The sequence below is a fragment of the Saimiri boliviensis genome, chromosome 1 (genome assembly GCF_048565385.1).
Source record: "Saimiri boliviensis isolate mSaiBol1 chromosome 1, mSaiBol1.pri, whole genome shotgun sequence".
In the NCBI taxonomy this organism is placed as follows: domain Eukaryota; kingdom Metazoa; phylum Chordata; class Mammalia; order Primates; family Cebidae; genus Saimiri; species Saimiri boliviensis.
Window position 1 is genome coordinate 112865913 of NC_133449.1, and position 27486 is coordinate 112893398.

At 41.4% G+C, this 27486-nt stretch overlaps 1 protein-coding gene across 1 annotated transcript; it reads right to left on the reverse strand.

The window, feature by feature from the left end:
* Positions 1-1956: 1956 nt before the first annotated feature.
* LOC101043355 (cyclin-Y-like protein 1B) lies at positions 1957-27486 on the reverse strand. Its single transcript, XM_074402140.1, has 9 exons — positions 27431-27486; positions 24729-24763; positions 19302-19402; positions 16275-16310; positions 14092-14143; positions 13377-13496; positions 9197-9363; positions 4758-4920; positions 1957-3209 (listed from the first exon to the last, which is right to left on the reverse strand). The coding sequence occupies exons 1-9, from the start codon at positions 27435-27437 to the stop codon at positions 3096-3098; spliced, it is 795 nt and encodes a 264-aa protein (XP_074258241.1). The 5' UTR covers positions 27438-27486; the 3' UTR covers positions 1957-3095.

The window sequence follows — 27486 nt, forward strand, 5'->3', positions numbered from 1 at the left end:
ACCCTCCTGGTCCCAGTTGCCTGGAGCTTTACAGTTGTCTATCCCAGTCCTAGAACTATCTTCAGTCACTCATTCTAAACCCAAAGTAACAATGAAATCCGATACAAAACCCCATATTTCATGACTGCCACATTCAATAATTTGCCTTTCTTTCTTTTTCTTTTTTTTTTCCAGCCCCCCGCATTACTTCTGTTTGTATACCTACGTGGCGTGGCTGGTTCTGGAACAAGACTCTGTGTCAAAAATAAAAAGAATCTCTGGAGCTCAGGCTGTGGGTCTGCGTTTGGTGCCAGGCACCCTCCTTGGCCAGCGCAGGAGCTGTGGGGTGGACTTGGTACTCGCAGGGTGCAGATGGCCCCTGACAGTCCCTGGAGCCTGGATGTCACCCTGCACCAGGCCTCGGTCCCCTCAGTGCCAGCCCTGGGGGTCAGATCTGCAATGAATACTGCGTCTGGCAGAGAAGGAGCAGGGGGAGCGCCGGACCCACCCTCAGACTTGCACATCGCCAAGAAAACCCAATTCCAATTCCAGAATAAAAGGATACAGAGGTGCAGAGCTCCATCTGTTTCTGCTGCTGGCTTTTAAGGGGTCGCCCTTCTGTCCCCCAGGGCTCAAGGAGCTTCCCTGCCCAGGAGCATTGGGACTCCCCAAAGGGAATTTGTCAAGCGCCCACAGGTGGTGGGGAGGAAGAAGCCAGTTTCATTTCCTTGCTCCAGGACCCAGAAGGTCTGACCCTGGAAAACAACCCACCCGGGTTACCGGGGACCTCAGGAGCCCCAGGGATCCATCTCTCAGACGGCCTACAGAAGGCCCCTGCAAGACAGGACATGCTGAGGCCCCTTCCTTCCACCCCAACCCTTGTGGGGCCCATTAATCTCCTGAGAGCTTCCCTAGGTTATTTCCACCCACCCCGCATTGATCTCCAGCCTTGGAGCACCCTCACACTTTCCCCGCCTGTGGAGACTCCACAATTATTCCCCTCCAAAGACCCCTCCCCAAACTGCCTCCTGGCATCAGCGATGCTGTCACACCTTGGTGACTGCCTAGGCCACCCCCTTCCCTGCCCCAAGCACCTCTGAGTCTCCATCATGACTTCCCCAGGTCTAGGGCTGTACTGAGACTGCACAGTGACCCCGACACACAGGGCTTTCCTCCAGCACTCCCTCAGACATCCCGCCCACCCTACAGGGGGGATGAGGCTCCACTGCCCCTAAAACACGGCTTTCTGGACCCGCACAAGGCACCTCTGTCACACAGAGGCGACCCTATGAATCCCTCTCCAGATATTCTCAGGCCTTCCCCCAAGGGAGACACCACAGGTGGAGGAATCCCCTGGAGAGGATCCTCAGAAACCATCCTCAAAGCCACCATCACAACCAGAAAGACCCGAGGAAGAAACGTGGTCATGAAACCCATCTCCACATACACACTCCTCCCAGCGGCAGCTCAAGGGACCCCACTCATGGTCACCTCACCCCATGGTGACCTGAATATGCTCCCCCAAGGTTAAAGGGAAAAGAAAGGAAGAGTTCAGCAGAATTCCCACAGGAGAATCCATTTTCCTTTATTCATTGTTCATTGGAGCTAAAATGCAGGGCATGAAGGGTTTTAAAGAAAATTTTAAGTTCTTAGTATAGTTTTCCATGGAAACTTTAAAAATTTACAAAGACAGAAATCATAGATAATAAACCCATCATAAGTATATTATCACTAGATTTCAGCAATTCTCATTTTCCTGTTTAATTTCAAGTATCAATTCCAAATATTCTAGGAGTTTTTACATCAAATATCAGATACAATATCATTAATTATGGAAGAATGTAAGTAACTGTATCTAACAAGTGAAGATAAAAAAGGAAAAATCATTATCACATCTAATAAAAATGTTAATATTTAAAATAGATGAATTTGTGTATTCACCAAAGAGTAGACTCTACAACCACCAAAGGCTTTGCATGAAGTGTTTCAACATGTTTCATTTAATATTTCATCTTCAGACACAAAATATCAATACATGAAAATATTCAGTTATGTATACAGGGCCACAGACTATGTTTGGAGGAGGAAATCACAAATTAACAGTGGGATATTCCAAACCACTTTATTGTGAACGTAAATGCAAGAGGCCGGGCACGGTGGCTTTCACCTGTAATCAAGCACTTTGGGAAGGTGAGGCAGGCAGATCCCGAGGTCGAGAGATCAAAATTATCCTTGCCACCATGATGAAACCCTGTCTCTACTAAGAATATATAAATTAGCTGGGTCAGTGGTTCATGCCAGTAGTCCTAGTTACTTGGGAGGCTGAGGTAGGAGAGTTACTTGAACCCGGGAGGTAGAGGTTGCAGAGACTGGAGATCTCGCCACTGCGCTCCAGCCTGGCAACACAGCAAGACTCTGTGTTTTGGTATGACCATTATGGGCCTGGGGGAAGATGAGCTGATTTCCTCTCTCCCATTATAACCATGATGTGGGAGCCTCATTTCACATGCACAGATTCCCTTCAAAGACGAGATGAACAGGCCTGAGCCCCCATGGAACTTGGAGTAATGACAGCCTTGTCCCCATGCATTCTAACTTCCCACACTTGTTGTTTCGGGCCATCATGCATTCAGTGCCTCTGTGGACAGAGATCCAAACCCAGGCACTCTCACAAATCTGGGGCCAATTCTAAAGTTTTTTGTATTCCAGCTCAGTTCAGATTGTCACCTGCTTGGGACTGTGGGTGACTGTTGACTCTGCACTGGGATGTGCTGTGTCCATGTGACAGTCTTCCTCCACAAGAGTTGTTCAAGAAGGTAGTGCCCTAGGAATGCCATCTGGACTCAGTGGAACAAGAAGGGCAGGTAGCACCTGGCACCCACTGTTCATTCCACCATCACACAGCTTCACAGTGTGGTTATTTGAAGAAATCTGCGCTCTATGAAAATCCTAATCAACAACAACAACAACAACGAGAGCAACAACAACAATAAAATTTTTTTTAAAAACGTAAAAAAAACAAAATCCTAATTTTCCTGGACTTTTTCAGCAAGAGAAGTGATATTTTGTAGTCTTTAGAGTTGAGAAGTCCAGGATCATAATGCTAATTTCTGTTTTTAAGGTAAGATGGCATTAGTATGACGAAGAGCGATGAAATCCATGCTGGCGGCCCTTCTCATAGTGGCAACATCTTGATGCAAGTCTTTGTATTCACATGGTGGTGACATAGCCTAGGAAAGTCAATCAAAGAGAAAACTGGTACAATTTTTTAAAAGGCTCCAATATTTTTTAAAAGGCATCATGGATGAAAAGTCACACGTACAGATTCCTTTGGAGGGTTCCCTTGCAGCTGCTTTGGCTGAGTTTTACAGTGCCAGGTTCTGAGGATGCAGCTCCCTGCCCATTCACTAAGGTTGTCTCCTTTAAGAACTATGAAAAGATTGCCAGAGGCAAGAGAAACTTACTATATAAGTTTAAAATTAGGTTCATTGCTTGGTGATATTATCACATAAAAAATAAAATAGGGCTCCAAAAGATTTTCAGAGTATTGTGACAAGCTTGTAACAATATTATCTGTTACCTGTGCACTTGTTCCTTCAGCATAATCAACATACACTTGTGCCAAACAATCAACTTACTCAGTGATTCAAATTCTACCGAATCCTTAGTAGTTACTACACACTCCAAGCAGATTTTAATGAGGCAGGTGCGTGCTGGGCTGTTTGGGAACACCCAAGAAGCCTAATGATTGAAGCACCACAAGGTGCTACACTACTTACACATTGTGGTAGAGAAATGTATTATTCCAAAGTACGACCGAGACACCAGAGACAGTGCCAATTTTAAATGTGTCTGTCTCAGTTGGAATTTTCCTGTGTACTCACCAAGAGTCATAAGCCATAAATCCTACATTGTCCCATGAAGCCATTTTCACTAAAAACCCATGTCGTTCCTACACCTAGTACTTGAAACACTGGCACCTTATACAGTCTAAGCACAAGTCTCTCAGCCACTACTGCTTTGTCCGATAAACTCCTGGGACTGCACCGAGACATACAGAATAGACAAGGACATGAAATTGCAATTGCTTAAGTAAAAGACAGTCAAGAGCATTAAGTGCATTGTCCATTTAGATATAATTAGGAATACAACTGCATTTATTCATGTATGCTATGTGAACGGGTAGAAAAAAAAAATAAAACCCATTAAGAACAGATTAAATTTAATTAAAAATATTCTGAATTATGGTCAAAGCAGTGAGAATATCAATAACTTTTTAAAATACAGATCCTTGGCCAGGTGCAGGGGCTCATCCCTGTAATCCGAGCACTTTGGGAGGCCAAGGTGGACAGATCACCTGAGGTCAGGAGTTCGAAGAGGCCACCCTGACCAACATGGAGAAATCCTGTCTCTAGTAAGAAGACAAAATATCCAGGCATGGTGGTGCCTGCACATCCTCCCAGCTACTCGGGAGGCAAAGGTAGGGGAATTGCTTGGACCCAGGTTGCAGAGGTTGCAATGAGCTGAGATCGTGCCATTGCACTGCAGTCTGGGCAACAAGAGCGAAACTCCTTCTCATAAAATAATATAATGATGATAATAATAATGATTCTTGTATAATGCATAAAAGGCATGAAATATGATGCCAAAGAAATAAGCACTTTGGTCTGTTGATTTTAAGGCTTTCATTTTCCTAATCACTACTTAATATGATTTTGTCACAGATGTTGGCTTTTGCGGCCAATGGGAAACTCCACTAAGTGACTTCACAGCCTTACCTTCAATCTCTCTGCTTTATCTTTGCGAAGAAAACTAAATAGAAAACACAGGTCATGGTCGTATGCCAAGGCACGCAGGTCAAAGTAATATTTCGTATAAACACTGGCAGACACATGAATATTAAACTCAAGTAGCTCCAAAAAACTCTTCTCCATCTTACTCCTGTGGGAGGAGAAACACAATAAAGCGAACACAGGGCAATTTTAGTCAAGTGGGTTATCTTTAAAAATATTCTGAGCTACTAGGATGCTCAAAGTTCTGTTTTGAAACAAATAAAGGCTGAGTGGTTGGGTCCTTACACTAATGTCCAAACAAGGCACAGCTGCTTGGGGTCTCCTCTGCATCCCAGCAGCCCAAGTTTGGGATGAGGGAGAGGTGGAAGCCTCTTCTGCACTCCTGCTGCTGCCTCGCGGCTTATTCTTCACAGTTCCCTTAGGGCAGCTGCGCAACTCAGACTCCAAGCTCACTCACAAACCCCGCAATGGTGATGAGATGACAGGAATGATGGGTACCATTTCTTAGCTCTGAAGAAGCTCCAGGCATATTTCCCAGGACAATAACAGGAAGGGACTTACTGAAGTAGAGAAGCACCAACAGGAAGATGGGGTGCATCACCATGGCAACAAGGGGACCCATGGAGAGCCACCCTATTACCTCGGAGGAGGAAAAACTGTAAGGCTACAAGGAGAATTCATCCCAAATAAATACATAAGCAAGATACATTTTATGGCAAAAAGAATCCCCTTCCCTCTGCTCCAGAACACTAGGCGATGTCAAGGAGGCATAATGCAAGTTTCTGCTCACCTTAATATTATGAAGAGACTGGGGAAGAATAACATTTAAAATTTGAAAGGCAGAAAAGTCAAGGAGAGACATTTTGGCTAAACTCATTTTATAATGTGATTTATAGTAGGGCCCTGGCCTTAACGCAGGCAGTGTTGCTTTTGAGTTAGGAATGCAACCCTGAAGAACTCGGCATCTGTCACCCCTGGACAGAACAGAATGTGGGGGAGTTGGAGGCAATAGGAGAGGAAAGCACTGGGAGCCGTCCTCTGCCTCACGGTCATCCAGCTGCCCTCACCAAAGCTAAATTAATAGGTACAAAGATAGAGTCATTCTGGCTGCTTACAGAGTAACCCCTGTAATGAGTTAATTGCTTAAAAATGATCAGTATCTGACCAATACATTTGGTTTCTTGGTTTGAAAGTTTTAACCTTTTACCCATTGGCTAAGGAAGCAAATGCTTGAAAGTGGAGGGCAGTTAGACTCTAAGGCAACATGTGGGGATGTCATTTGCTGAACTTAAAACCCAACTGAACCTACTTCCAAAATTAATTTCCTGTTCACATATCCATAATCTATAGAAATGTAAATCAAACAATATTTGAACAGAAAGCTAATCAGGATGTGACTTACTACAGGAATTAATGGCACTTCACAGAATTAACGTATCTATTAATAGAGGTTTAATCACTGAAGAAAAGAATTCTGTGTACAGCCTAGGCATCTTCTAAGATTTCTGGTTTTTTAAACAGCTAGTTGACTGAACAGCATACCCTTTACAACACAGCATTTCTGCATAGTGGCTACTCAGTTTAACTCTCTAGAAAGAATATATATTCTGGGGAGACATATCAATGTTGGAACGTTTTAAGAAAAATCTGATGGACAGCAGTTTCTTATCTGTTAAACTGACACTCAAAATGAGATCATTGCAAACAGTCAACAGCAGTAGGGACACATGCCTATTAAATGCTTGGACGTAATGCTTTTCAGCTTCCCAAGATCACAAACAGAAGCAGCCTGTTCAGAACATAGCTCCTGGTGTTTCTCCGTTCACACAGAAACAGCTCTGTTTGGAGCCTGTCTTTTTGGGGCTGGCCTCTGCCTCCACTGCTTCTGGAGCTCACTTCTGTCGAAACCTGCACTTATCCCTGCATGCTCTCCGATCTTGTGACTGGAAATCAGAGCCCCAGCCAGCTTAGCTGCAGGTTTTGAGAACAATTCAGCTGCCAAAATGGCAGAACTAAGTGTTCATGATTACAAATTTGAAACCACCTTTGCAAAAATTGTAACTGAGAAAATGATGACAGTCAAAGAGGATTGATGTGACTTCATCTCACTTCTAACCTCCAAGCTGTCCTTGTTCTTTCCTACACAGAGGCCAAACTAACTTTGGAAGGAATGTAGTTTGTAGTTTAACTTTGAAACCAAAGATGGTAACAACCCTTTCCCAAAACAAACCCCTTTCCCACCTGGGAACTAGATAGATGACCTTTCCACAACGAATAAATTAGCCACAAGATTAGAAATTGTGGCTTAGGAGTCATGAGGCTGAAGGCTGCAAGAATTTGAACCTGCCCATATTGATCCTGGGAATAACATCACTATTGTAAAACCTAAAATCAGTGCTTGAGATAATTTTGAAGACCTTGTACTGGGATCAGGTGACACCACTCCAACAAATAAATGTGGCTCATCTGGTTTTTTGGCCCCAACCCAGCAGCCAACTCAATGCAGGAGGACAGCTTCAACTCCCTATGATTTCATCGCTGACCTGATCAATCAGCACTCCCCACTTTCTGACCCCCTACCCACCAAATTATTCTTTAAAAAAACCATCCCAGAGTTTTCAGAGAGACTAATTTGAGTAATAGTAAAACTCTGGTCTCCCGTACAGCTGTCTCTGCATGAATTCAACTCTTTCTCTATTGCAATTATCCTGTACTGATAAATCAGCTCTGGCTAGGCAGCAGGCAAGGAGAAATCAGGCAGTCACAAATCTTGCTTCCTTTGAGGGACAAGTTTGCAAATGGATGACTATGATTAAATTCACTTTAGCATTTGCAACTTTCAAAGTACTTCCATTTGTTTCAAATTCATTTGCTGTCACACTCTTTGCTAAAACGGCTACCACAAATATCACAAGGATCACTTGGTTTATACTATTAGCAAAGTGGTGACAAAAATGTTTTTTTGTTTGTTTCTTAGAGAGTCTGGCTCCATCATCCAGGACTGGAGTGCAGTCACGTGATCACAGCTCACTACAGCCTAAACTTACCAGGCTCAGGCAATTCTCCCACGTCAGACTCCCAAGTAGCTGGGACTACTACAGGCACCTGCCAACACACTTGGCTAATTAAAAAAAAAAAATTATATGGACAGCCTTTACTGCGTTACCCAGCAGGTCTGAACTCCTGTGCTCAAGTGATCCACTCACCTCAGCCTCCTGAAGGGCTAGGATTACAGGCATGAGCCACTGAGCTCAGGCACCAAGTGGTTATTTTTGAATGTACATATATACTCACTGCAGTATATCTACAATATACACTATATATTCAATTGCAGCCATACACTGAGGTGATTCTGAGTAATCATCCTATCTGGAGTCACGGGCAAAGATCACAAAACTAACTTTGTGCCACTGCCTGGCATTGTCTTTTCTGCTGCTGCTCAATGTAAACAAGAGCTGCTCCCTCATCTTCACCAGATGCAGCCAACACAGCTGTCCTCACTGTCCAGCGGGCACCCAGGGCGGCTCTGCTGTAAATGCCCTCCTGTTCACCCTGCCTGCCTGATTCAGGGCCTTTCACTTCACAACAGTCATAAGGCCAAATTGGAATGGAACTCTGGGGAAGCTGTGTTTCAATGTCATGTTGGTGCATCTGGGAGGAACCCCATGACCCCGCAAGGCACCCCGCACTCTCATAAACAATTACTGGCCCCCAGCCTGCTCTGTGAATGTCTGAGTACCCAGGGAGCCTGTGAGTGTGGTGGGCATGGGGTGATGCCCCAGAAATGCTTCTCACACTGTGGGAGGTGAACACGAAAGCTTCTAACTCATCAGATCAATTTCCAAACACATGCAATGTTAATGGGGAGGAGCCGGGGCACCGAAATCTGCAGCTATTTAATATCACATCTCAAGGTTCCTATAAAAATAGATCTTCAGATTAAAGGGGGAGACAAGGACCAGCAAAAGCAAATACATAATGGGTGACTTCAGTTAAAGCTGTAACTTCTGCATGGTCCAGAGGCCTTAAGACCTGAACAGTGGCCAATTATTTAAAAGGTCAGATGTTTGCCCCTTCAAAGGGGACGGAACCTGGCAGGTGGCTTCTAAAAACCTATAAAGATATTTACTGTACTGTGTCTTTCTGACAGCACACTTGTAAGAGGTTTGTCAAAAAACAATCAGAAAAACACTTTTCAGTTTATCAGCCAGTTATTACAACAATAACACATCAAGACTTACCCATTAATGCTGGAAAATATAAACTGTTATACTAAAGCTGGATAGATTGAAGTCTGTGGTCTTATGCCTATTTCCTTTATCTGCACAATGAAACCTATAAAGATATTTCTTACACTGATAACTTGAAGAGCAAATGAGGCATGGAAAATGACGGCAAAGTTTGCCAAAACCTTAGAAACTCACATTGTCTCAACTGCAGCATCCTTGGGATTCTGGCTGTCATCCTCACTCCAGTGACGACGATTTCCCCAAAGTTTGGAGGCCAGAAGCATGGCTCCGAGGACAATTTGTTTCCAATTAGTAGGACAAAGATCGATGTTAGCATTAGTTAAAAGGCGTTCAATGTATACCTGCAAAAGAGAGCACTTGTCTTTGATTTCAGTTCTGTTTCACTGTGGTGACAAGAACATTTAAGAATGAAAGACTTCTGATTTTGGCCAAAAAGTAAGTGCCTTTTATTCTCATGTTCTGCAGAAACTTTGCTCAGACAAAGCAAGAGGCGAAGTCACAATCGTAGTCAGATACTTCTGCAGCATACTCTGCCCACAGAAATTTCCATGCCAATTTCATTCACAGGGATGTGAGCATGAAGAAAGGCACCTTCACACTCATGAAAGGCAGCACAAACACAGGCCTGGTGCAGATTAAGGTTGTTCAGGAAACACTACAGTGCCATCCACGTGCAGCGTCACACCTGGCTGGCAGGTAGATAGGAATTTTACAGGTGTGCCATGCTAGAACGTGTAGCACCCAAGTCATACTGAGAACACTGCTATCTTCTCCTTTTCACAACAACGAACCCACTCTTGGGACACAGGCTTAGGAACTGCGGGCCGAGACTGCCTCCCAGTGCTGCCGGGCAGACAGCATGACAAGGGCAGGTCTCTATTGCTGAGAAACAGTCCCTGTATTCAGAGCCTTGATGAGGAACGCATGTGAATGAATGTAGGGCCCTGCTCACAGCCCCTGTTTTCCATGTCTCCACAATCACATCACGAAAACTTATTTTTTATGCTACAGTATCTGCATTCAGTCAATTCTGGGGATTTGAAGGCAGAGAGAGCTGCCGGCCTCTGTAACCTTGGGGTGCCTCTAAACCTGTAAAGCAGTTTGTGAGATAATCTCAGAAAGTATTTCAGAAAGTATTCTCTATCTATCCAATCTCTATCCTATAAAGAACTGGGTGAGGGAATAGCTGAGGAAAGGTTACTGAGATAAGCTGTGCGGTGTTGCTACCTCAGACGGTGCTCTGTAGAAGAGTATGACTCTATGCTACTTGAAGTCTTTGTATCAAGGTGAAAGGGAAACAGTTCATTTTAAGAGAGTTCATTTATTGTATGAACATTATCAGACTGGCGGCTCAGATCTGGCAATGTTCTCCAAAGTCAACTGTGTTTTCCAAATCACATGGCCCTTGAACATGACACGTTCTTATGAGAGATCCTGCTCCCTTTCTCCAAAACCCTGCACTGTCGGGTATCAAAAGAATAACCCTCCCTCCCAGGGTTCAACTCCACAAGACTCATGAGAGAGCACTGAAACAGCACTGGCAAGCCCTCAACTTCCTGTCACCTTTACTGGTAAGCCAGTGACCCGCTGACACTCATCGATACCACTTGCCCTCCTGGGGCAGTGAGAAAGTTTCTATTTTAACATTGACTCTTCTATCACCATGATGGATCCTATCCACTTTTGCAGAACACTGTTCCCCAAATCACCTCTTCTTGAAGACTTTCTCTCTCTCTCTGCCAGAGATTTTCCCCAATACAAATGTGTTGCCTGTTCCCATCCTGCTCTCCCCAGCTCCCCCACGACATCCTCTCATTTGCTCACAGTGTCATGCCCTGGTGCCAGCTCCTCATCTCCCATTTCTCCTTAACCAAACCGCACCCCCATCACTCACCTGAGACTCCTCCTGCTGAGGTCCCTGGAGCCTTCACACCCACAAACCAGAACCCTTCACCCCAAGGCTCCACTCCCCAACCTGGCCCTAATCTTACCCAGGAAATTGCCATTGGCCTAGCTCATAAGGACTAACACTTACATGTGAGTTACCCTCCTCCAATCCGTGCGTAATCCCTCCATGGCTACCTTCACTGGCAGGCTGCCTGCTTCAGGTTCTGGGCCGCCACGTGTCACGGCTCACCTGTAACAGCCTAGTTGCTACTTAGTCCTCTTCTCTGCCCCAACCCCCCTCCCAACTATCAACTACTCTCCCAAAAGCACTTGGGATAACCTCTAAATTAAGAACACTGCACTCCCCTGCTCAAGATCTACCATTAGTCCCCGCTTCAAACTGGAATAAGACCTTAACTTCGTCCCCTGGTCTGCAAGCCAAAGGGCCCTGTGAGCGACGGCTCCGCCTGTGCGGCCGCATCTTTTCCATTCTTTCCTTCATTTCTCTCACCACACGGGCTCCCTGCTGTCTGTTCCTTGAACACACGTGAAATGTGTTCCTGTCTCAGTCTTGGCACTCAGCCCACTGCCTATAATGCCAGCATTCCTTATCATCCTCGCTTTATAGTCAGGTCACTGCTCAGATGTGACCTCTCTAGAGAGGCTCTTCCTGATCATTCTGTCAGAAACAGCGAGCCCCTCCCATCACTGTCTCTGAATCCTGCTTTATCATTTTGCTATTTGCCATTACCTAAAAACAAAATGCTTTCCTCATTAAAACAAAGGCCTCATAAAGACAAGGACTGTGCTCAGCCTGTCCTATTCGCTACCCCAGCATTTAGAAGAGTGACACAGGGTTGGCATCCCAGGGGTATTTATGGAATGGGCACCTTCTTGGCAGCCTGTAGCACTGTGACCCCAGCCTTTCCTATCGCGAACCCTTTGTTCTTATCACTTTTTCCTGCTCTTCCTCCTCTCACTCTGGCACTTTACTGGGGGCTTGTCCCTCACATGCTGGTGGTCTTTACAGAGCTATCTTTCGTCCATCTTCTCTTTTTTCCCCTTTCCTGAGTAGCTGTGACTATAGGTGTGTCCCACCATGTCCGGCTTGTCCACTTTCATTCTAAACACTTTCTTTGCATTTGAGCAGCTACTCTTTTTTTCTTTTTTCTTTTTTTTTTTTTTTCCAGAGTGTTGCTGTTGTTGTGCAGGCTGGAGGGAAGTGGTGCAATCTTGGCTCACTGCAACTTCTGCCTCCCAGGTTCCAAAGATTCTCCTGCCTCAGCCTCCCAAGTAGCTGGGATTACAAGTGTCCACCACCATGCCCAGGTATTTTTTTGTATTTTTTTAGAAGAGACAGGGTTTCCCCGTGTTGGCCAGGCTGACTTCAAAGTCCTAGCCTCAGGTGATCCGCCTGACTTGGTCTCCCAAAGAGCTGGGATTACAGGTGTAAGCCATTGTGCCGCACCTTGAGCAGCTACTCTTACTCTTCATTCCTTACCTCCAGCTCAGATTCATGCTCCAGTCCCATACATCCAAATGATGACAGTACTGCTCAGATTCATGTTCCAGTCCGTAGATTCAAATAATGACTGCACATGACACTCTGCTATCTCACAGGCACACCAAATTTAGCCTGTATACAGGGAACTCCCCCTTCTTCCAATCCAGCTTTCCTTCCTGTATCAGCTCTCTCTCTCTCCATCTGGAAGTACCACTCCAGCTTCCCCCCAGCATGTGCTGGGCATTCCCAATGGCTGAAACTCGATGGCATGGCCTGAGTCTGACCCAGTGCTCACAGAGAGGTTTCTATGCAGGTGCCCAGCAGAAGCCTTCACCCCTATGCACTAGCCAGATGCTAAAGGAGAGGGTACTGCTCTAAGTATCCTTTCTCTCCAGGCCATGTAGTTGACATTCCTCTACCACATGGTTAGTGTGGGGAGGATGAAACAATCCCAGCCATCTGAACAAGACTTTATCTTCTGAATGAGTCTCACCACAGGAATTCTGGGAGAACCATGTAGAGGTAAGGACACAGCTATGGCTTGGCAGGCTAACTAGCAAAGCCCATGTCCAAGTCTTACTAGTTCCACATTCCTGGGCAATTTCCCGAACAGGCACAGGAGGTCAACAGGAACAAGAAAGCATTCAGAGCAGCAGCTCCAGGTCAGAACTGTGGGGAAATACAGCCTGGAACTCAGCTTAGACCTACATTGGAATCTGTTGAGGGAGAAACCAGAAGTCTCTCCTGCTGCTTTCAGTAGCAATTATTCTATGATAAGAAAAGCAATGGCATCATTTTAAAACATGATGATGCTTAAACTCTAATATGTGTATTTACTTTGTTTGCATAGGTTTCTCTTAAAAGATCTGATGATAACTTTAGGAACTTTTATTTAGAAACACGGTCATATGCTGTGTAGGAGACCAGTTATTAAAGATGCTTTATAAATAAGAAATAGCTTACCAATGCTACGATTGCTCCTGGAGCTGTTAGTTTTGTGACTTTAGAAAGATCACAGAAATAACTGAAAATGCAGTTGCGTGTGGGATCATCCTCAAAATATTTCCCTGGAATATTTTCTTGCTGAAAGAAGAAGAAAGTCAATATACATATTCATTCAAGAAAACTTCTTAAGTACTCTTAAGATGGGGATGTTCAAATTGGTGCCCACATGTCCCTTAGAATAATCTTGCTGGGATAAAATGTCTTTTAGTTCTAAAAATATAAACAGTAAGATCTTAAAATATTTTTGGTTTTCTGTAAACATAGGTGCTAAGGTGGCCCTGTGGCTATCATATGCCTGAAGAAGGAAGTTTTTAAGTTTTATATCATTGAGACAAATTTAAATTTAAATTGTTTTCTAATTCTATTCACAGAGTTCATTCATATTTGTTAAGACTACTTACAAATATTCATATTGTTTGCTACTATAAAAATTTACCTTTTAAAATGACACATTTTGTTATTTGGATGGTAGGTTTATTCTCCTTAATGCACAAATTAAACAAAGCTGTAAGTCAGCTCTTACTCCAGTGTGACCAATTTACAACACTCCTTACATAAGATGATTAGACACAACTTAGTGAAGACTTAATGGTGGATGATTTTGACTTCATCATGAAATCAACACAACTTTTTCTTAAGACATAAAAAGAACCTCAGAGAAAGTGACACTTACTGAAAGTGGATGTATTGGCTCATCAAAAATAGCCAGAGATCTATTTGCATATCTATAAAAGAAGAATGTGCATTTAAGAGATTAATTCAGGAATTGTTAATATCTTAGTAAAATATCTGCTGGGAGTAGGGCATGGAGGGTGGAGGGAGATACTTCTTGTTTGCTTTGGTAAAATTTGTTCACCAAAACAGTTGTTGCCAGTTTTTCTCCTGGATCCTGGCCTTCAGAGGGTTTCCTGACCTCTTTTTCTTCAACACATCACATTCTGAACTGGGAAGTCTTTTCTACATTGATGAGTCAGACTTGCCTTTAAATACCGACTCCTGCTAAGAGGCAATGGTAAGAAGCTATGTCTATTTTTACTCCTCTAACCTCGTGGTGGAGTGGAACACAGGAACATTTTAGGAAGCAGTAGTTGTTGGCAATAGAGATTTTAGAACTTTTTAGAATCAATTAAGATTTCCCAAATCTTTCTTTATTGTACTTTATGTTTGCTGAAGTAGTTTGAGTTGTAGGCTTAATTGCCTTTTTATTTTGAAAGATGGCAGTCTTTAATGAACTTTACAGACTAACACATTACATGATCATTTAAAAAACCAGTGGTTCTCCCAGTGTGGTCTGTGGACCCCGAGATTCCCTAGGAGACCCATGATGTCAAAACTGGTTGTTGTTGTTGTTGTTGTTGTTGTTGTTGTTGTTGTTAAAGGGTTTTGCTCTTTCACCCAGGATGGAGCACAGTGGTACAAACCTGACTCACTGCAGGCTTGACTCCATGGGCTCAAGCAATCCTCCGGCCTCAACCTCCAAAGTAGCTGGGACAAAATGCCCACACCACCATGCCCAGCTGATCTTTTCTTTCTTTTTTTCTTTTTTTTTTTTTTTTTTTTTTTTTGATAGATGGGGTCTTGCCATGTTGCCCAGGCTGGTTTCAAACACCTGATTCAAACTAATTCTCCAATCTTGGCCTCCTAAAGTGCTGGGATTACAAGTGTCATACACCATGTATGGTGTATTTGGGCCATACACAATGTATGGCCCAAACTGTTCTTACAAGAATACTAATTCAACCTGAGAAGCTGATTGAAAATAAAACCACAAATAATTTATTACTTTTTAAAAGTATTATGACATTGATTGCTTTCTCCCTGTTCAACACTTGTAATGACTGTTTAAAAGCAAAAGTGGGTAAAACTGATGGTTTCTCAGTATGAATAGAGGCAGTGGTACCAAATTATACCAGTATTCATTCGACTCTTCACTGCCCCTTGCAGGTTTTATTAAAGTAGCATGTTTCACTGAAGAATGTCCTTGATGAAACAGTAAAAATTAATGGTGTTATTAAATTTTGACCTCTCTTTTTAGTATCCTAAGTAGAAACTTCACATAAAGTGCTTCTGCATACTAAAGTATGGTCATGTTAAAGAAAAGCACTTGTGATTAAATTGTGAGCTGAACAAGCCAATTTTTCACAGAACACCATTTGTATCTGAAAGTATAACTGACTGTTATCCATAAAATTAAGTCAAGTGAGTCTGTCATTTCAAGGAGAATAACAAGGATTTGTCTATAATAAAGCTAAAACTTTCAAGCTAAAAATCAGGACTTTGAAAACTCATACCTACTACTGTGAGCTTCACAGCAACTCCATATCTGAAGACTTTTTTATAATGGTGGTGATATTAATGAAAGTGAGTCTTTGACACTATAAATAAACCAAATAGCCAATGCATAATATTGTAAAAGCCAGTAAGGGGAAAGATCCACTTATTCTACAATAAAGATCAGTGGCTATTAGTGAACAAATTCATTGATATGTACAATCCCACTATAACTATTTTAATCAGTTAGCACTTCTGGAGTTTTGGTGGGGTTAAAGAATACCCGCAGTCACCTGAAAGCTTTAAAAATACGCCTTTTTCCTACTATATATTTGCGTGAATCTAGGGCAACTTTTTACTTTTTCTTTACAAATAAATTGCAAACAAAGACATAAACAAACACACTTTGGAACCCTTAATAATTTAAAAGAGTCTTAGGAACCAAACAACCCACAAATGATTCACTGTAACACTGTAAAATAAGCACTCTACAGGTTATAATGTCTAGAGTTGTGACCTGACAGCATGTTTCATATGACACAAAGTGATGAGCTGGAATAACAAGACAGGTTTCAAGGAGCTCACCTGTGCTTTATGTTGTAACATATTGCCAAAGTCACACTGTGGAGGGAAAAAAAACAATTGTAAGAACTGATTTTATCATTTGTTAGGCCTGAAGATGTATTTCTAAAGCGGGGGGAGGGAACCCTCTCAGTGGCCCTGAAATCCTGTATTCAAAACAGTAGAATGTGAGCACTTTTCTTTTGTTTTAGTCCTCTGGCTTTACAGCAAAAATAGGAAAACCAAAATGCTAGGCAATATGCTATTAGAAGACTTGTGTCTGCAGATGGTTATTATGTATAAATAATGACATCTTTTACCTGTCATTTGCTCTTCTGCCCATAGAACCTTTCATTCTGTGCAAGTTACTTATATCTATGTGTTCATATGCTTACATTTAGGCCAGACAATAGTGTTTTGCTTTTTAAGTTGCTTGGCCCTGCATTTCATCTGATTTAGTTCACCATCACTTACTCACCCATTTGTCATTATTTCCCTAAAAGCACAGAAGGAATATGCTTTATACCAAATAAAGTAATTTAAAATCGCCTATGCATGATTAGCAGAAAATTTATTAGTAAACAGTATAACGCATCCAAAAATCGATGACACTTGTAACTCTCCTAAAATAAGCAGTACTAAACACACAGCATAACACCACATCATACAATAGTAATAACAGGTACTTCCACATTAGTTTAAAGAAAATATGAATGAACAAATACAACTCTTCGGATGTATGTTACTGTGTTCCAAAGACATCCACAGATGTTGTGTGTCAGGAAACAGGGGCTTTTCTTTGATAAGGTCTGTCCTTCCATTCACCCTCAACATTTAAAATGAGGCTCAGAATAATTTCAGAAGGCAAATTGGAGTTGTAAAAAGTAGGCCTTACAACATTATTAGCATCTAAGAGAGATATTTCTATAGTGCTTCCAACAGTGTCATCTCCAAATTGTAAGATCACAGAATTCGAAGTTACATGCTGACAAGGACCACCGAACCTCAAGTGACACTCCATGCACCGCCCATTTTATAATTAAGAGAACCAAAGCTTAAAACTGATTCACTCAAGATCCCCAACAGTGTTCCTGTGAACTGCAGGTGTTCACAAAACACTATGGTAGGGTATAAATTGAAGCATATGCACACATAGATAGAAATGACTCACACAGATGAAAGGCTTTATGGTTAGAAAGAACAGCAAATGACAGGGAAAACATGTAGTTTTTATATTAGAACCATCACTTTTTCACACAAAGGAAGCAGTAGCCTCCACATTTGCTGCACACTGGATCACCCAGGGAGCTTTAAACAGGACCTCAATGTCAGCTGGAGACATTCTGATTTAATTGGTGTTGGGCATGCTTTAGGCATCAGGGTTGTCGGTAAAGTTCCCCAGGTCATTCCAATGTGCAGCAAAGGTTGGGAATGACTGAATTAGGGTGAAGATCAGAATCATCTGGGATGCTTTTATTCATATAATGATGTCTCACATACTTCCTCATTTTCCTAAAAGGCTTGTGAATGTCCAGAGCCGGTTGGAAGGTGGAGCTGGGAAGATGCATGTGTTTGCAGACATATGTTTTGAAGAAACAGTATAAGTGATTCTAATATGGCTCACTTCTTCCATTGAGAACAATGCTCTACTAACCATGAAATACGTTTTTCAAAATCATTCCTAAAAGCCAATTTTCTATATTAACTTGCTCAGTAAACCTTTCTTTCATCAAAAGCAAATATACCAAATAATCCCTTCTAAACCTGGAGAATAAATTAAAACTTACTATGCTTCAAAAATAGACATCTAGTCCAGGCATGGTAGCTTACGCCTGTAATCACAGCATTTTGGGAGGCTGACTTGGGTGTATTGCTTGAGCCCAGGAGTCTGAATCCAGCCCGGCCAACCAGCAAAACCCCTTCTCCAAAAATATATATATTTTTTGTATATATATTTCAATTTTTTAAAAAATCTTGTAAAATTTAGACTACACTGAAAGAAAAAGTAGGACTTTTACTTGTTTGAACAAGGGCAAGCTTAAAAACTACTTTTGAATTGCATACTGAGACATTAGAATCTTTTGAAATCAGAAGAAGTCAGGGACTCTAGCCAAGAAAGAGTGGCTTTTTACTTAGGACTGAATACAAACATTAAGTGATGCCACCATACAGATCAAAGCTCAGGGCTTTAGACACAGGTGGAGTCCAGTTCTTGCTGAAACAGAATTGGATCTCAATTATTGTTATACATGAGAGAGGAAAATCACATTATTATGAGTATAAACGGCCATTTTTGACTAAAGTAGAAGTTACTAACAAATTAGCTTAAAAACTACTACAGGAGAGAAAAAAAATTAAGCTTATAACTTAGTCATATTAATAGACTGGAAAGTCAAGTTAGGGTTAAGGAGATTAACATTCTAAGGTACCACTTGTCAAACTTTTTTCTGAAAATCAACACTCATAATCGAAGGAGATGTTAATAATGTTTTTTGGACATCTCCACTTGAGCTGGCTTTTTAAATCAACTTGAACCCATTTTTCAAGGGTGTTTTGAAAGGGCATCTCTGATTGTGGCCTATGAAGTGCTGGTGCATGATGGGAAAATTTAAATGCAGATACACTATGGTGCCACTGGAGGACAAGCTGTTCCTTCTTCCAAGAGTAGTTCCCAAAGTAGTGCCCATCGTGCTAGGCCTATGGCCCATAATGAACTAATAATACTTCCTAGAAACATCCAATAAAAAGCACTTCTCCTGCCCATTAGGTTCAATACTGCCATAACATAAATGCATCAAATAAATAACTATGCTTTTTCTGGGATTGCTTATTTGCTAACTGGCTTTCCCTTTTACCACACAGTGTCTAAGATAAATAGAGATACAGCAAATTCATACTTAGGTCCCGAAAAAGCCATTTATCATTGATATCAAATTCTCCAACTGCCTGCTGAAAAGGGCAACCAAATGGCTGAACTAACAGCGGATGGCCGGGATGCTTTTAGCTTACGGGGGTCTGTCACTCAGCCCTTGGCAACCTCGTTGTACTCACCATCCTAATATTTGGCTGAGATCAGGCTTGCTAACTGTGCTGTTATCCAGGAATATGGTGGAACATGAGCTGTATTTTCTATCAAGATGCCATGGAGGTATCTGAAGAAGAAGGAAGATAGAGAAAGACATCACAGTAGGATAAACTTACCAAAGTGTGGGTTTTTTCCCTTTGTCAAAATGTCAAACAATAAGGCATTAAGGTATTTTTTATACCCCGTGACCTGTCCGAGTGTGGTATCATGTGCAGCTCTATGGGAAACTCATTGGAGGCTCTTAACTTTCACAGATGATGTTTGAGAAATGGGTTATAAAATGCTGCCCTTGATATGACACTGATCATCAAACCTGGCAAGCCACTATTATAAATTCCCTTTATAAATAATGGGAAACATTTAAAATGGAATTTCATGGTTTTTTTTCTTATGCAGTAAAAAGCACTGAGATTTTCTATTTGTTATTCATTAACTGCAGCAAAATGTCATACATTAAATAATATTGACACAAGAGCATTTGATTGCAGTAAATGAAGACCTAATACTACATTTACTCCCTTACTAATCCTAAGTGTGTGCATTTAAGAGAGAGTGCGATGGAACCAGTGTGTTAGAGTCAGAGAGTGTGTGTGCCAGAGCTGCTCATTCACCAAACAAGTGAGGGGCCATAGGTCTCCCTGGGACTGTTTCCTTGTGGGAGGATGGAAAAAGTACTGCTTTAAGACTCTCTCACATCCAAAAATCAGAAGATGAAAACAAATCTGGGAATTTACCTTACACTTCATGTTTACATAAGACTGCTATGACACTACTCAAATGAGAACTTCTGAGAATACTCTGCATTCATTTCAAAAGTTAACTGATTTCATTCTTTAAGTTATTTGATGCACATTATGGCACATTCCTGCCTCACTCGTGCTGCTCTCTGTCTGGAATATTTATTCCTTTCCCCCTTGTCCCAGCAAGCTTGACCTCATCCACCTTCTGGGATCCCTTTGCCTGCAGCCACACCACAAAACATTTCTGTTTTTGCGTACTCATCAGTCTAATTCACAGTGTGTTACATGATACAATTGCCTGCAGGGCATCACCCTCATGAGAAAGTGAGCCTCTCCAGGAGAGGGAGAACCCCTTCTGTCCTACCTGCAGCTGCTGAGCACAGAATGTGGGAGAAATTAAGGCGTTCAATAAGAGCTTGACCAATATTTAAATCAGTTACAATTTGGAAAGTAAATCTTCCTACAGATACAAATGAGTGAAAATTCATCCACAGTGCTATCAGAGATATGACAGTGAACCTTTTGAGCCCTGTAGAAAATCAACTATCTCTAAAACACTTTCAAAATATCTATTCATTTGTTGAGAGTGCGATAGTCAATACGGAAACTGCCTCAATTATGTTAAGTAAATGTTCCTCCTGGCCAGGTGAGGTGGTTTACTCCTGTAATCCCAGCACTTTGGGAGGCTGAGGTGAGTGGATCACACGGTCAGAAGTTCAAGGCCAGCCTGGACAAGATGGTGAAACCCCATCTCTACTAAAAATACAAAGATTAGCCAGGCGTGGTGATGTGTGGCTGTAATCCCAGCTATTGAGGAGGCTAAGGCAGAGAATTGCTTGAATCCTGAAGGCGGAGGTTGGAGTGAGCTGAGACTGTGCCATTGCACTCCATCCTGGGTGACAGATCAGGACTCCATCTCAAATTTTAAAAAAGGGAAGTGAGAGAGACAGAGACAGAGACAGACAGAGAGAGAGAGAGAGAGAGAAAGTGCTCTTTCTTAAAAATAATCCCAGTAGCCAAATGCCAGTCACCAAATAGTTGAAAAGATCAACAGCTTTATTTAAAACCACAAAATACTGATTATTTTAACTGGAAACAAAACTAACTCAGATGAGCCTTCCTTCCTCCTCCTAATATGCTTGTTTGCATCATGTTATCACACTCTTCCATTAGGGTCTCTCGCAAACTCATTAAAGACAGAACAGGGTTGGATCTACTACTAATGAGCTAGTATGAAAAAAAGGCAGGGTAGGGAGAAGATCTAGTGGTTGTTTATAAACCTACGCTGCATTTAAACATTGCCAGTAACCAATAATCAGAAATATCCATTGAGTCCAACAGCATTTTGCTGCTTCAGATGCTTTGTACTGCAAATTCACTTCTTTCTTAACCAAAATCCAAGATGTTTTTGAACAATATTACTATTTGAAGGACAAAATTACCCTTTAAGATAGAAATGTTTTAACTTTAGCTAAACTCTTATGTTTCTTAAGCTATTCTGTTATAGATTACATTAACATTGTTGCATACTTTTATTGTCTCAAAAACAAATAAGGCATAAAAAATAAAAAATGGACTGATTCAGATACTTTCATTCAAAGGGAAAGAAGGTATCCCTTAACGTCACTACTATTACGGGTAATGCAGCATAATACTTTAAAACAACAAAAGTCAATTATGAGGAAAATTCCATATATGAGAATAAAAATAACAGGAAAAATGCACCAAAACACAGACTAGTTGGTACAACTTTAGGTGATATCTGTCCCCATTTTTTTTATTTAAAATTTCCTATCACTCACTGTGACCTCCACCTCCAAATTCAAGCAAGTCTCCTGGCTCAGCCTCCCATACAGCTAGGACTACAGGTGTGTGCCACCAGGCCTGGCTAGTTTTTGTATTTTTAGTAGAGATGAGGTTTCACCATGTTAGCCAGGCTAGTCTCAAGCTCCTGGCCTCAAGAGATCCAGCTGCCTCAGCCTCCCAAAGTGCTGGGATTACAGGCATGAGCCACCACACCCAGCCTTCAAGATCACTTTTTTCTCCCCACTTTTTTTATAAGACATGTTTTAGATATTTTTAAAATAATTAATGACTTTTAGCTAACTTGAACATTTCCAATACTTTGTGTGCTAACAAAATCAGTTCTACCTATGTTGCACAGCAATGGGACCACATGGCAGGTATGGAGTTTGAATAGAGTTATTACACAAGGCCTGAGTGGAAAAGTGTAATATGCTTATAATAGGTATCACTAGAATATTGTCTGAATTAATGTCATACTTATGTTCAATTTAAACTTAGATTTACACTTATATATAGGTTCTAAATGTGGGTTAAATATGATGGATTGACCACAAATTTATTTTCTCTTCCTTCTGAAATCTGATGAGAATTAGTCATAAAATAAACATTATTCACAGGACCAGGAGACAGGATTGAGAGCACATGATTCTGAGTCAATGTTGCAAGGTGGCAAGCAGATAGAGGAGTGGTAACTGACATAAAAGCACAACCCTGGTGCCCACAGGGAGTGACTTGAACAGAAACAAGCAATCCCGTGTATTTTGAAGAACCTAACACAGTCTCCGAAATCATAGCACATGGTACCTGGGAAGGTAGGGTGAAACACAACAGAGCCGGCAAGGTCAATAGTAAATCTGTGGTTAGAACCGCAGGTCCACCTATCCTCCCATCTTAGAAGGAATGTGGATGTGTATTCCCTGGATATATTACACCTGAAGGTTTCTGAGCTCAGACCCACCAGGGCTGAAACCTGGGAAATGGGAGCAAATGGCACACACAAAGTGAAACTCCACCTTGCTTCCCAACCCTGCTTCCAGAAAACCAGCAGCCATGCTTGCAATGCCCAGGCAGAAAATTGGGAGGCCCTTCTTAGAAGAAAACTGAACCATGGCAAAGAAAATACCCTCATTCCCTCGTATAATACACTGATGTTCCTCAAAGGAAAAGCTGCCTTGACATCCAAATCCCTACAGTGAGACCCCTCAGTGAAAAAAAGTCCTGCTTTCAATGAGAGAAAGCCAAAGACCACCACACATTTGAGCAAAGCCTCCAATGGAAGATCAAAAAAACAGGAAAAAGGAATTCCTGGGACCAGTAAAAATTCAGGAGCAAAACTTTTTTAAAAATCTTAAAACACCCTTAAGGAGATTTTTAAAAATACAATAGAACAGTTAGCATGGACAGTCAAAGAATCTCTAAGAAAGAGAACAAAAGAGAAACTGAAAAATCGGAGGTGAAGAAATTACAGATCAATGCAGAAATACTGGTCTAAGAGGTCCAACATCTGAATCATTAGACTAAAATAATAATAATGAAACAGAGCATACAGAAAAATTCTCTAAATTTTATTGTAGACTTAATGGCCACAATAAAATAAAAGGTCCCTAACAAGATCTGTCATACAATTTCAGAATCTCAGGGACAGAGAAGGTCTTAAAAACTTGACAGACGGAAACACTGATTACATATGACTTATCACACAATGGCAGTACTTTCAAAAACAGTACAATAAAAATGCAATAATGTCTTCAAGCCATGACATTTAGTTTTCACTCTAGAATTTTATACTTTATATGAAAGGAGGGGGTTTAAGAAAGCCCAGCTCTCTAAACATGTGTGTACATGAGCCTTTCGTCAGAAACTGCGCTCCAGCACCATTGGGGAGTAACACAAGGCAGAGGGCAATGCACAGTCTAGGACTCAGGGATCCAACATTCGTGGTCCCAGAAGATTTCAGAGAGAGCTCCCAGGCCAACAGGCGCAGGGTAACCTAGGAAAACACAGGCTATCCTGAGGAGGATAACGAAAGGCCAAGGAAACTCGCTTCAAGAAAAAAACATGGAATGTATTCTTTAGTAGATAAAGCATTTTTGATAGGCATGTGAGAAATGTTACAACTCTTGGGGAAGAATAGTTGTTAGAGAGCCAAAAGAATATAGTCAGAAAATCAATTCCACACACACGAAAATGAAGGATATGAAAACAAAGAGACCAGCAGAAGACTAATGGTCATATTTGGCTTTCTGAGCCATCATGAGCTAGGACAAGGGAGGTTACCTGGGAGAAGAGCAGAAGTGTTGTTTCAGAAATATTTAAGAGAAAGAATGAAGGCTGTACAAGGAGGAGGCTCACTCACAACATTATATGACTCAGCAGTGAATGATATGTGCATAGTCATAATTATGTAAATATCAATTCATGATTAAATTAAAATGTCTTACAGCTGAAAGAAATGGGAGGGAAATAAGGTCACAGTGGAGTGAGGATGCTATGCTTTCAGCTGCTATGACAGGGAGTGGGCAGAAAGTGTTGAAAATGGACTTAGCTATTTTCAATTTTATTTGATTTTAAATGATTAAATATTTAAGGCAGATCTTTATATCACAACTGAAATATTTAAATTTAACTTAAATATCAGACAGCCTTAAAAATGGGCACAGTAAATTAAAGACTTTCCTGCATAAATCTGACACTTAGGAAAATAGAAAAAAGTTAGAAAATTCACCAAATTCACCAAAAAAGGATTATACTAACAGCACTGGGTCCCTGTTATATTTCTAAGGAATCATGACTGATAGACTTTTAATTTAAACAATTAATTTCTTAACTTTTCAAAAGCTTACTTACAGAATATATGCGAAAGCTTCTCCTCTTTTCTTGCACTAAAAATAAAAATATAACTAATCAATTCGGTTTAATAAAATACCATAGAATAAAAGTAGTTGCTAATCATCTGATCATCACTATATAAAACAAGACAAATCTGATTACCACTATACAAAAAATCAATGTTAAAATTTTTTTTAATTTAAACAAAATTTAGCTGGGCGCGGTGGCTCACGCCTGTAATCCCAGCACTTTGGGAGGCCGAGGCGGGTGGATCACGAGGTCAAGAGATCGAGACCATCCTGGTCAACATGGTGAAACCCTGTCTCTACTAAAAATACAAAAAATGGCTGGGCATGGTGGCACGTGCCTGTAATCACAGCTAGTCAGGAGGCTGAGGCAGGAGAATTGCCTGAGCCCAGGAGGCGGAGGTTGCGGTGAGCCGAGATCGCGCCATTGCACTCCAGCCTGGGTAACAAGAGTGAAACTCCGTCGCAAAAAAAAAACTTAAACAAAATTTAACATTTAAATAATCTGGCATGATAAATCTCATAATGTAAAATTTAAAAACACAGTTTTACTCTTTGACCTAACACATATTCTATTACGTTCAAATGAAAGAATCCCCGTGTACATAAGGAAAGGCAAAACAAATTAGGGAATGTGCCTGCCCTCCAAATCTCACGTTGAAATGTAATCCCCAGGGTTGGAGGTGAGGAATTCTTTGGATCATGGGGGCAGATCCCTCATGAATGCGTTAGTGGCATCCCCTTGGTGATGAGTGAGTTCCTGCAGGATCTTCTTGGGGTTTTGTTGTAGTTACTGTTGTTGTTCTGAGACGGGGTCTCACTCTGATGCTCAGGCTGGAGTACAGTGGCGTGATTATGGTTGACCGCAGCCTTGACCTCCTGGGCTCAAGTGATCCTCCCACCTTCCCTTCCAGAGTAGCTGCGGCTGCAGGCATGCACCACCACATCTAACTAATTTTTACATTTTTCGTAGAGACAATATCTCACTATGTTGACCCAACGTGGTCTCAAACTCCAGGCTCAAGTGATCTGCCCATCTTAGCATCCCAAAGTGCTGGGATTGCAAGTGTGAACCACTGCACCTGGCCTGATCTGCTGATTTAAAAGCCTGCAGCACCTCCCACTCTCTCTTGCTCCTTCTCTCACCATGTGAATGATGACTTCACCTTACACCAAGATCATTAGATTCTTGAGGCCCTTGCCAGAAGCACATGCTAGCACCACACCTCCTGTACAGCCTGTAGAACCGTGAGCCAATAAAGCCTCTTTTCTTTATAAATTATCCTGTCTCGAGTATTCCTTCATAAAAATGCCAAAATGTGGGAGAGATGAGAAATTTAGCTAATAAAGATGTTTACCTATTGTATTTCTGAACCCCTATGCAGCAGTGTTTTCTTTTCTCATTCTACATTTACACATAGCTTACTTTCATTACCAGGGTCTAATAGCTGACAGCTCTAAGAACCAGTTTCTGGCCAGGAGTCAATCACGAGATGCACTAGATATCTGGCAGCATCCCAAATGACTTCTCGGTCATCTAGTCATACATTACTGAAAAAATAAATGGGTCTTTACTCAACTGAAAGGTAGCCTACCTTAAACTTAAATGTCAAAATGAGTGTGCCAACCTAACTGAACAGGGTATCCTCAGCACACACAATCATTTTGTTCTACCAATGTCCAAAGAATAAAGGCTTCAAAGAGGGACTTGGGCCACAGTTTCTTCCCTACAATATCTCCTCCTTTGAAATTGAACTGGTCTCATTGACACACATTTATCACCACAGTAGTGACAGGGGTAGGGGATTGGTTTTCTTCTACTTCCATATATTGTATGTGTGAGAAGCCCATGGCTCTTGGAAGAAACTGAGAAATACAACAATCATAACCAGAAATTACTAGCTCAAGTCAGACAACGTCCACACAAACTATGAAAATGCAGGTGAACGACCCTTTTTTATTGTGCTGCATTATTTCAGATGTTATTCTAGAATCCCCAGTTCTTGTATTTTTGTTATTAAAATTATCTGAAAAACATGGTGTATGGCTTTTTTGAAAATAGAGTAAGATAACAGAACATTATGAAACATAAGCAACAGTACAGAAAAATCCTACAGTTCTAATTCTCATCCTAAAACAGGCAGGATATGGAAACTTTACACTAGTTTCACACACTAAGGCTAATATGGAAAACAGCACAGGGCATGTTACGTTTCTATTACATTGCAATGAAAAAGTTCTAGCATCCACTTGGATGTGACAGTGAGTACTGTGAAAAAGGAGGCAAAAATCACAGATCCAATCTAGAACAATGGATTCTTTTGATTTGCTCCAGTGAAATCCAAGCTGTGGCCTAAATCCTATCAGTCATTATTAAAACATACTCTTTAGAGCAAGGGAAAAATGTCAAAGATGTATGAAGAAAAAGAAAAAATCCGTGACTACTACACTAAATCATGTGGCCAATTAATTGTGTTGGTAAAAATGTCACCGCATGTGTAAACACAAAGCCTCTATGTTTCCAAAAACAGTGACAACTAAAGGTAATTATATCAAATTTGAAAATAAGACAAGTAAGTCTATGAAAAGTTGAACATTTTTAACTAATATCTGAGTTTCTCTAAATACTTTCTGTAATACACAAGACAGAAAATGTTTAGGCTTTCCTTGAAGGCAGAAACAACACTGTCTTACCACTCATTTGATACTTTCTCAGGAAGAGTGTGCTTGCCCTTGGACGGTCAGAAGCA